Genomic DNA, 11542 nt, shown 5'->3' with positions numbered 1-11542 from the left:
AATATGTTTTTTTTTTTTTTTTTTTTTTGTGATAGATGCACGTAATACAATCCTGCGCTGTTTTTTTTTTTTTTTTTTTCATAATTCCATTATCATAAATACCAAATATGTGATCCTGGTCCACAAAACCAGTCATATGGGTCAATTTTTTGAAATTGACATTTACACATCATCTGAAAGCTGATTAAATAAGTTTAGTTGATGTATGCTTTGTTAGAATATAACAATATTTAGACAACTATTTGAAAATCTAGAATCTGAGGGCGCAAAAAAGCGCATTTAAAGTTGATGTAATGTAAAAAATAAAATAAAAAAAATACAGTACTTCTGAAAGTGACTCCAATGAAAATGTTCCATAAGGACGTATCGTTATAATTGTAGTGTGAAGCTCTCCATTCTCTAAGAATTAGAACCATTTTCAAACCTTAACAGAGAAATTTGACAGAGAAATGCTAAATGTGAATCCAAAAATACGAAGTCAGATCATTAAAATGATAACTATAACGATAACTATTATCATCCACACCAACATATGATGTTTATTTTTAATTTCTGAGCTGCAGTTTTGTAGTCTGTCGCTTTAAATGCTGGAGCTCTTTCAATCGGAGGGATTCTGATTGGCTCTTTTTATTGTTCATCGGCTGAAAAAAATAAATTAACTGAAAACTAGTTGAAAAAAACGTATAAGTTTTCCAAATGAAGTTTTTAGCGATGCATATTACTAATCGAATTTTTGACATATTTTCGGTAAGAAATTGACAAAATATCTTAACGGAACATGATTTTTATTTAATATCCTATATATATATATTTTGACCCATACGTGTATTTTTGGCTATTGCGACAAATATACCCATGCTTGACTTCTACTCAAGGTTTTGTGGTCCGGGTCACATATTTTAATCAAAAATATTCTGTAAAATATGATTTAGTGACAAGTAATGCCGAAGTTTGAGCGAAGACGGTTCGACCTGCTAAAACAAATTCGTTATTTTTGAAGTGCAAACAGTGTTTAGGCTAACAATACTATAAACACATTTCACAAAGACTTGCATAAAGTTTGTTTATTAACAAATATACATTTTTATTTTCATCTCGTTTCACTTCTACTGGCTCGAAGCAGGTAAAAAAAATCGTTAAGACTGGAGAAACTCTTTCCCATACACGCTAAACGCTATAAAAAGGTGATCGTCTGTGATTTGTAGCTGTCACTGATCTGAGGTCAGTCCGCTGTGCTGAATCGCTGCTGTTGCCATGGTGATCGCCTCCTCTAACGTCTGCTGATCTTCTAACTGCACATACATAAACGTAACAGTTAAACAAGATATTCTCACTATGTGCAAACAATAATACTGTTACCAGTTTTTCTTGAATAAAATACATTTGTAATATTGTAATTACCTGTACTGCGATCTGTGTGCCATTCTCTGTTGCTAGAAGCGCCACCTGCTGGTACGGCGACGAGTTCACTTCAGTCATGATGCCGTCTGACGTTACTATGGCAACCTGCGGAACGAACACTGTTAGCGATTTAAGCTCCGATGACCACACAACACCATCCCATAATACCCACCGGCTGCAGCTCTTTGCCGTCTGTAACCATGGTGACAGCCGTGCCCAGCACTTGCAAGTGCGAGCTGATGATGTCATCGGTTTCCATGGCGACTTCGGAATCGCGCTCGGCGTTGTGCGGCGACGCCTCGAAAACCTCTGCATCTGCACGCAAAATTGTTTGTAAGTGCCTTTGAATTTATTAAAGTTGAAGTTACATGAAATAAGACAAAGACGTACCGGTGTCCTCCACGGTGTCGAAGTCTCCGTGCGCGGTGCGCTTGTGCATGGCCAGCGTGGACGTCTGTCTGTAGGTCTTCCCGCAGTGGCTGCAGGTGTACGGCTTACAGTGCGTGTGAACCACATGATGCTTGTAAAGACTGGAATACTCCGTGAAACTCTTCCCACAGCCGGGAACCGTACACAGATACGGCTTCTCACCTGAATAATAAACCAGAAGGATGAAACAGACCATAAAGACAATTTACTACAGTGTTTAACAATGTTAATGTCCTCACCAACACAAAATTGGTGAGTTTTGTGCAGTTTTGTAGCCTGTCGCTTTAAATGCTTGAGCTCTTTAAAATTGTACTTCATCTAAAAAAAAAAAATCGTTACTAACTAAAATAAGTTTTAATTGCTTAAGCTACAACAGAATATTGCAATGGCGTTTTAGTGCCACGTTAAAAAAAAAATAAAAAAATCTAAAATTATGAGATTTAAGTGGTAATATTTTGAGAGTATCGAAATTACAATAAAGTTGAATTGTTTCTAGAAAAAAGTCGAAATGTTTCGAGAACATTGAAATTACGAGAATAAAGTTTAAATGTTTCAAGACTAAAGTTGAAATGTTTCGAGAATATCTAAATTACGAGAAGTCGAAATGTTTAGAGAATAACGAAATTACCAGAAGAAAGTAAAACATTTTCATGAATACAGTGGAAATATTTTGAGAATATCGAAATTGCAAGAATGAAGTTGAAATGTTTCGGGAATAAAGTTAAAATGTTTCAAGAGTAAAGTTGAAACGGTTCGAGAATATGAAAATTACGAGAAGTCGAAATGTTTAGAGAATAACGAAATTACCAAAATAAAGTAAAAAAAAAATTCAAGAATAAAGTGGAAATATTTTGAGAATATCGAAATTACAAGAATAAAGTCGAAATGTTTCAGGAATAAAGTTAAAATGTTTCAAGAGTAAAGTTGACATGTTTCGAGAATATCGAAATTACCGAAATAAAGTAAAAAAATTTCAAGAGTAAAGTTAAAATGTAAATGTAAATCGAAATTCGAGAAGTCGAAATGTTTAGAGAATAACGAAATTACCAGAATAAAGTGGAAATATTTTGAGAATATCGAAATCACAAGAATAAAGTCAAAATGTTTCAAGGAATAAAGTTAAAATGTTTCAAGAATGTAGTTGAAATGTTTAGAGAATAAAGTTGGTGTCACATTGCGTAGGGAATGGACAGACAACGAAGAAGTAACGTATACAGATTTGAATGATAATGAACAACGGCAAATAAAAGACTGAAACATGGGCAAAACAAAGAAAACCGAGGAACATAGGAACAGCACATATTAACATCAACGCCGGACAAAGGGAACGGGAAAACAAACCAACATATAAAGGGATACTAATGAACAAAGACAGGTGTGGCTCATAAACTGATTAATGGGGGGGAAGTCCAAATATGGGCAAAGGGGACAACCAATACACACTGAACAACAGGGGGAGACGCTGGGAGATACCAAAACGTAAGTCCAAATGGGGGAAAACACAAGGAAAACAGACGGAAACACTCCTCACAAAGCTCTATTATAATCAACGGAGCTCTGTGAACCGCACAATCAATCTCTTATTTACACTCTCTCTACGCTTTGTTCATGAAAGGATTCGTCAGATATGTCCGTTACACAAACTCAACGCTGCAAAAACACAGAAATCGTTAACCAAAAAAAATAAAAAATGTGAGTACCGGTGTGTATCCTCATGTGGTTCTTGTAGTTGGTGGCGCTGGCGAAGGCTCTCCCGCAGGACGGCTCCGGACACAGATACGGCCGCTCGCCGGTGTGCGTCCGCGTGTGGACCTTACGAATGTTGGACGTGGTGAAGGAGCGTCCGCAGCCCTCGAACGGACACTTGAACGGCTTCTCGCCTGTGAGAGAAAGACCGTGGGGTTGAGAGTTTCTGCGTGTAACTCACCATCGTGTGAACGCGGCGTGGTCCTACCGGTGTGTGTGCGCACGTGTTTCTGCAGGTCTCCGGAGGTTTTGAAGGCTTTGTAGCACATGTCCTCGGGACATTTGTAGGGTTTCTCTCCGGTGTGCGTGCGCAGGTGGCTCTTGAGCCCGTATCCCGTAGCGAAGGCTTTACCGCAGGACGGCACCTCGCACCTGTACGGACGGTCACCTGTGTGCGAGCGCTCATGCACCTGTGCCACACACACAAACATACGGCTCTGAGTTTTTGGAGGTCTGCTCTGCCCCAGTGCATTGTGGGAAGCTCTGTACCTTCAGATGGTGTGCTGTGGTGTAGTATCGGCCGCAGCCCGTGTGTCCGCAGCGGAAACTCTTCTCTCCGACCTGTTGGACTTTACCAGAGCTCCAGACCTTGCCCTCAAACATCAGCTGAGAAACACACACAATGCATCCAATCTATTTAAATCAACATCAATAAATGATCTACATAAACAAACCAGTGTTGTTATTGTGAACCCGGACCACAAAACCAGTCATAAGGGACACTTTTTCGAAACAAATATTCTTTCCATTCATGTATGGTTTGTTTGTTTTGTTCGAAATACAACTGTTTAAAAATATGCAATCTGAGATTTATGCAAAAAAATTTAAATACTGAGAAAATCGCCTTTAAGGTTGTTCGAATTAAGTTCTTAGCGATGCATATTACTAATCAAAAATTAAGTTTTCATATATTTACATGAGGAAATTTACTAAATATCTTCACGGAACATGATCTTTACTTAATATCCTAATGATTTTTGGTATAAAAGAAAATTTTGTCATTTTGACCCATACATCGTATTTTTGGCTGTTTCTACAAATATACCCATGCTACTAAAGACTGGTGGTCCAGTCACATATAATATAATTATTAAATATATATAATTAAATTTAAATATCTGATCTTAATATATATATATATATATGTGACCCTGGACCACAAAACCAGTCATAAGGTTAAATTTTACAAAACTGAGATGTATACATCATATGAAAGTTCAATGAATAAGCTTTCTATTGATGTATGGTTTGTTAGGATAGGACAATATTTGGCTGAGATACATCTATTTGAAAATCTGGAATCTGAGGGTGCAAAAAAATCAAAATACTGAGAAAATCACCTTTAAAGTTGTCCAAATTAAGTTCTTAACAATGCATATTACTAATCAAAAATTACATTTTGATATATTTACAGTAGGAATTTTACAAAAAATCTTCATGGAACATGATCTTTACTTAATTTCCTAATGATTTTTGACATAAAAGAAAAATCAATAATTTTGACCCATGCAATGTGTTTTTGGCTATTGCTACAAATATACCCCAGCGACTTAAGACTGGTTTTGTGCTCCAGGGTCACATATACATACATATATATATATATATATACAGTACAGACCAAAAGTATAGACCTTCTCATTCAGGTGTGTCTAAACTTTTGGTCTGTACTGTAGATATGAATTCAACTGAAAAAACTTGTGAAAAATATCTTTCAGGTGGTCAAATAGCAAATAGTGGAGCTCTGCAGCCACCTACTGGTAAAAGTTATTTGTAGTTTTTTTTTTTTTTTTTTTCTTTTAAAACTGGATTTTCCAAAAGATGGGCAAAAATCTTACTCTAAACCATGTGAAATTATCCATGTTATCCCCATGAATTAAAGTTAGAAATCTTTTATAAAGTGAATTTTACATAAAAAAGCAGTTTTTGTATAAAAACCCATTTAAAAAATATTAATTTATTAATTTATATATATTTAAAAAAATATCACTAACCCACTGAAAACTGCACAAATGTAGAGTAAAAACTTTAATAAACAGAAAAATATACAGTACAAGCCAAAAGTTTGAACACAGCTTCTCATTCCAAACTTTTTGTCTGTACTGTATATATATATATATATATATATATATATATATATATATACACCAAGACAAATTCCTTGTGTATCTGATTCTGATATATATATATATATATATATATATATATATATATATATATATATAAACCAAAATATAAGTTAGAACTGTTGTTTTAGAAATAAATTTAGGCATTAAGTGAACTACTAAAATTGCTAAACTGAAATAACGATAAATAAAAAAACAAATAAAACGACCAAACAAATAACGATTACTAAAGAGTGAAGTAAAATTAAAAAGAAAGGCTAATCCAACATATGAATTAACACTGTAATAGTATACAAATTGTATAAGAGTTTTGTATAATTGTATAATCTATCATCAATGGATCTATCTTTCTATTAAAATAAATTATCTATAAATTGATAAATAAATCAATAAATAGTTTAAATAATGGAAAGAAATGAAACAAATAAAATATCAATCTGGCTGAATAAATACAAAAATAAGTACAATAAAATCAGTAAATTATTTAAATATATAAATAAAATCAATACATTGACAATATATTAAAATAAGTCAAATCAACACATTATTTACCTAAATAAAGTAAAAAATAATGAAGTATTTAAATAATAAAAATAAAGCTCATGCACAATGAATGATTGAATAAAATCAATAATTTATCTGTCTATCTATATCCATCTCTCACACCTGTATGCTGGTCTGCTCCGCTCCATTTGGGTTTTCAATGTTTTCATCAACCTCGACCTCTGACCCCGTCAGCTGTGGATCATCAAATCAAACACTAATTATGAGCATTTATAAAACGGTTAGTTCCATTCCTCAATTCTGATTGGTCAGCAGCTGTGTCGTATTCATGATATGGCACTGCTATGACCGCTTCACTCAACGGTTTTGTGTATCATTGAACCCCCTTAGCAACCACCCTTAGCAACGTAAACACAGCTGCAGCAGTTAGGGACTACTTTTTACAGCGGAAGGCAGTTAATGATATTACTTTATGAAAACGTACAACTTAATATATATAAATTAATATATATTTTTGATTTTAATATTTTTATTGTGTGGTAACCGTTTTATAAAAGCAATAAGGTACTTGAGGCCGTGCTGTATCATGAATAAATCACGGCCTCTCGTACCTTATTGCTTAAATATACTCTCATGCAGACTTTCATGTCTCATATATATATATATATATATAACTATATATGTATGATCAGACCTTGCTGGCGTAGTTCTCCAGTGTGGCGATGGCCTCAGCGTCTGCATTCAGCTCCACAGCGCTGCCCGTCTGGTGATGGATGTACGCCGTACTGCCGTCCTCCAGCTGAACGGCCTCCACGGCGCTGGGGTCGAACCCATCTGTCGCACACAGAGGTCAGAGGTCAAACTTGGTTAGCAATACAGCACAGACCAAAAGTTTGGGCACACCTTCTCATTCAGAGTTTTCCTTATTTCCATGACTATGAAAACTGTAGATACACACTGAAGGCATCAAAACTATGAATGAACACATGTGGAATTATATACACATAACTAAAAAGTAGCCACCTTTTGCTTTGATTACTGCTTTGCACACTCTTGGCATTGTCTTGATGATCTTCAAGAGGTAGTCTCATACATAAAAAGTAGTATTCAATGTTTTTTACCTAGTGGTAATTATAATTCGCATTCGGTAAGACGGCCGCGAGAGGAAACTCAAACAGTGAAAGTGAGCTGTTCAAAACTTTCTTTTTAGTAAACTCTGTGTACAGTCGTGGCCAAAAGTTTTGAGAACGACACAAATATTAGTTTTCACAAAGTTTGCTGCTCAGCTGCTTTTAGATCAGTTGTTTCTGTGATTCATTCGCACTTCATACTAGGGCTGTCACCGAATAGTCGAAGATTCGATGCATCGATATGCGGAGCCTGATTCGACCACCGATCTCACAGTCGAATCTTCGCGGGTGAAACTAGCATCATACCATTTTGGCAATATGGGGGTGCTCAATGTCTAATTGCACACAGAACTACTGGTTTTGTACGGTTATATTAAGTTATATACAGCCTTTGATTATGATAATGCAGTAAAAACAAAAGTGAAAAGAAAGAAGCGTTCAATAAATATTTTTGACGTGTTTGTGAATAGATCTAACCACCCCTGTGACAGATTTAATTTTCACTTGCCCTGATCCATGATGAGATGAGGACCATCTTGACGGCAGGGATGGCGGCGATCACACCGAACGCGTTTTTGCCGTTGGAGGCGCCTCTTTTGAATGGTTTTCTGTTGGCAGTGAGCGTTCTGCGCTCTGTTTATGCGCCCCCCGCGCCTCGCGTTTTTGCAGAAGCGCTCCGAACACCTGAAGTTGAAAAAAAAAAATCAACTGAGCGGAAAAACGCCCAACGTCATTCGCGTTCTTTTCCATTGTCCAATCGAATGAATGGAGAGGCGGGCCTTCTGTTGTGGTGACGAAAGTTTACCGTTGCTTCAAAAGTCCGGAGACTGCTAGAAATGGAGGAGAAACCTTTGGTGTCTATCGTGGGTAACCCGGAGCTGTATTATTTAGGGTTTCTGCTAATATGACAGTTTACTTAACAGCAAAAAACTAAGATTTTAGAGCGCTCGCGCTATAATCCTTTGATTTGACTGACAGGACAGCTGTTTCGGTCGTTGCTTAGCAAAAAAGGCAGTGCTGTGCGCCTCGCGTTTTTAGAACTAAAAGACGCGTTCTGTGTTTTTTATTTAAACCTAAATAAGTTCGTCTGTCAGTTGGCAGGCAGTTTTGGTCCCTTTATTAAAAGTTGTTGCTGTGTGCAGTGTGTAAAATAAAATAAAAATAGTTTTACCCTCTTGCTGACTATAGTGACGTGCCCCTCCCAACCCATTCACACACACACTATCGGTCGACTATAGAAAGATTCGAAAATTCTGATTCGACTATGAAAATTCATAGTCGGGGACAGCCCTACTTCATACGTTTCAAAGGCTTTTATCGACATGACATTTATGCAAAGAGTCAGTATTTGCAGTGTTGGCCCTTCGTTTTCAGGACCTCTGCAATTGGACTGGGCATGCTCTCAATCAACTTCTGGGCCAAATCCTGACTGATAGCAACCCATTCTTTCATAATCACTTCTTGGAGTTTGTCAGAATTAGTGGGTTTTTGTTTGTCCACCCGCCTCTTGAGGATTGATCACAAGTTCTCAATGGGATTCAGATCTGGGGAGTTTCCAGGCCATGGACCCAAAATTTCAACGTTTTGGTCCCCGAGCCACTTAGTTATCACTTTTGCCTTATGGCACGGTGCTCCATCGTGCTGGAAAATGCATTGTTCTTCACCAAACTGTTGTTGGATTGTTGGAAGAAGTTGCTGTTGGAGGGTGTTTTGGTACCATTCTTTATCCATGGCTGTGTTTTTGGGCAAAATTGTGAGTGAGCCCACTCCCTTGGATGAGAAGCAACCCCACACATGAATGGTCTCAGGATGCTTTACTGTTGGCATGACACAGGACTGATGGTAGCGCTCACCCTTTCTTCTCTGGACAAGCCTTTTTCCAGATGCCCCAAACAATCGGAAAGAGGCTTGACTTTGCCCCAGTCCTCAGCAGTCCATTCGCCATACTTTTAGCAGAAGATCAATCTGTCCCTGATGTTTGTTTTGGAGAGAAGTGGCTTCTTTGCTGCCCTTCTTGACACCAGGCCATCTTCCAAAAGTCTTGGCCTCACTGTGTGTTCAGATGCGCTCACACCTGCCTGCTGCCATTCCTGAGCAAGCTCTGCACTGGTGGCACTCCGATCCCGCAGCTCAATCCTCTTTAGGAGACCATCCTAGCGCTTGCTGGACTTTCTTGGACGCCCCGAAGCCTTCTTAACAATGCAGTGGAAAGTTTTTTCGGGATTAAGTTAATTTTCGTGGCAAAGAAGGACTATGCAATTCATCTGATCACTCTTCATAACATTCTGGAGTATATGCAAATTGCTATTATAAAAACTTAGGCCGTGTTCACACTTGCCGTCCTTTTTCAAACTGCCAGCGTCTGTTTTACATTCTAATCCTATGGAGTAAACCGTCTTTTCAAAAAAGCCCTAGCGCTCTTTTTAAACGCCACCGCCGGCGTCTTTTTCTGCAGCTCAGAGCGTCTTTTTAAGTTGGAAAAAGTTGAACTTTTTTGAAGGAAACGCCCTACGTCAAGCGCTTTTTTGACAGCTGACCAATGACAAGCGAGTAGCGGGACCTATCGTTTCCATAACAACAAAAACAACAAGAAAAAAATGGAGAAGTCACCGGTAGATAAACTTATCGCACTAGTTTCGGAGCACAAGGATGTATGATATGAGTAAACAACTCTATCATAATATACATCTCAAAGAGGCTCTTTCTCGACATTTCTTCACCACAGAGCACTACGCTACTGTTGCAGCTGTTATAGCAACAAAAGACGCACTCGGCTGCTTTTTGTAACAAAACGCTGCCAGCTTTTTTTTTTTTTTTACTAAAAAAACGCCCTAGTCAACTTTTTCTTGTCAAAAAAGACGCCAAGTGTGAATACGGCCTTAAGCAGCAACTTTTCCAATTTCCAATATTTATGTACTTCTCAAAACTTTTGGCCACGACTGTACACAAACAATGTTCTCAATGCTTGAGTTCATGTGTGGAGACCCAGGCGATACTTCCAGCAAAGTTTCATGAAAATAAAGAAAACTCTTTGAATGAGAAGGTGTGTCCAAACTTTTAAGTGTATGTGGGCACCTTTAGGCGTGTGGTGGATGAAGGCTGTGGTCCCGTCCTCCAGCTGCACAGCCTGACCGTCCTCAAACGCCAGCGACTCTACACACACAAACACATGGTTTTGTCAGTATCGTGCTCTCTCTGGTAAGCTGAGGTGCTCAGTGGCGTCAGGCACATTTACACACCTTTCTGCTGGACGCTGACGTGCTGGATGAACGCCGTGGTGCCGTCCTCCAGCTGAACCGTGTTTCCTTCCAGCAGACTCCCATCTGATTATCAAAACACCATCAGATCTCTTAGTCACACTGAACCACTGAACGTACTTCACTTTCATGAGAGTTTGAGGGGTTTACCGCTGATGCTCTGCTGTATGTAAGCGGTGGATCCGTCGCTCAGAGCCACGGCCTGAAGACCCAAACCCTCCATCATCACACTGCCGCTCTGAACACACACACGTTACACCTCAGTACAGTCTGACAGCAATATAGTTTGACTTGATATTTGGGAGTTTATTTCAAATACATAAATCCCCGGTTTCACAGACAGGGCTTAAGCCTAGTCCTAGACTAAAATTTAAGTCTGAGCTGTTTCAACTGAAATAAACTCGCACTGACTGATCTTAAAAATATATCAGTGCCTTTTTTTGTTTTAAGCTGCACGCCAGTAATGTCGTTTTCTAAGCATGTTTATAAAAATTACTTAAATGTCCTAATTGATCTATGGCCTAATCCTGGCTTAGTCTAAGCCCTGTCTGTGAAACCGGACCAAAGCGTATAGATTGCACACGCCATCTTGACTACATTTACCATTGTTGAGGCAATTTTCGCAGGCGAAATCCACGTGATTGGGAGTTGCGTTGTAAAATTCGTCATGTGAAACAAGCATGGTTTAAAAGTGATTCAGCACACCGTCTCATAAACTAACTTCAAAATATGTGACCCTGGACCACAAAACCAGTCATAAGGTTAAATTTTACAAAACTGAGATGTATACAGCTCAATAAATAAGCTTTCTATTGATGTATGGCTTGTTAGGATAGGACAATATTTGGCCAAGATACATCTATTTGAAAATCTGGAATCTGAGGATGCAAAAAAATCTACATATTGAGAAAATCTCCTTTAAAGTTCTTCAAATTAAGTTCTTAACAATGCA

General features: G+C 38.0%; 1 protein-coding gene across 1 annotated transcript; it reads right to left on the bottom strand.

Moving 5' to 3' along the window:
• Positions 1 to 1178: 1178 nt before the first annotated feature.
• znf76 (zinc finger protein 76) lies at positions 1179 to 10813 on the bottom strand. The gene is made up of 12 exons (XM_073843493.1): positions 10741 to 10813; positions 10573 to 10656; positions 10409 to 10486; positions 6898 to 7037; positions 6366 to 6437; positions 4066 to 4182; positions 3785 to 3986; positions 3531 to 3710; positions 1792 to 1992; positions 1574 to 1716; positions 1402 to 1506; positions 1179 to 1292 (listed from the first exon to the last, which is right to left on the bottom strand). Exons 1-12 carry the CDS (start codon positions 10811 to 10813, stop codon positions 1209 to 1211), a joined length of 1479 nt encoding a protein of 492 aa, XP_073699594.1. The 3' UTR covers positions 1179 to 1208.
• Positions 10814 to 11542: the final 729 nt, after the last annotated feature.

The sequence above is a fragment of the Garra rufa genome, chromosome 7, assembly GCF_049309525.1.
Source record: "Garra rufa chromosome 7, GarRuf1.0, whole genome shotgun sequence".
NCBI lineage: Eukaryota > Metazoa > Chordata > Actinopteri > Cypriniformes > Cyprinidae > Garra > Garra rufa.
Note: the sequence above shows the minus strand (reverse complement) of the source record. Positions and strands in the feature narration are given on the sequence as shown.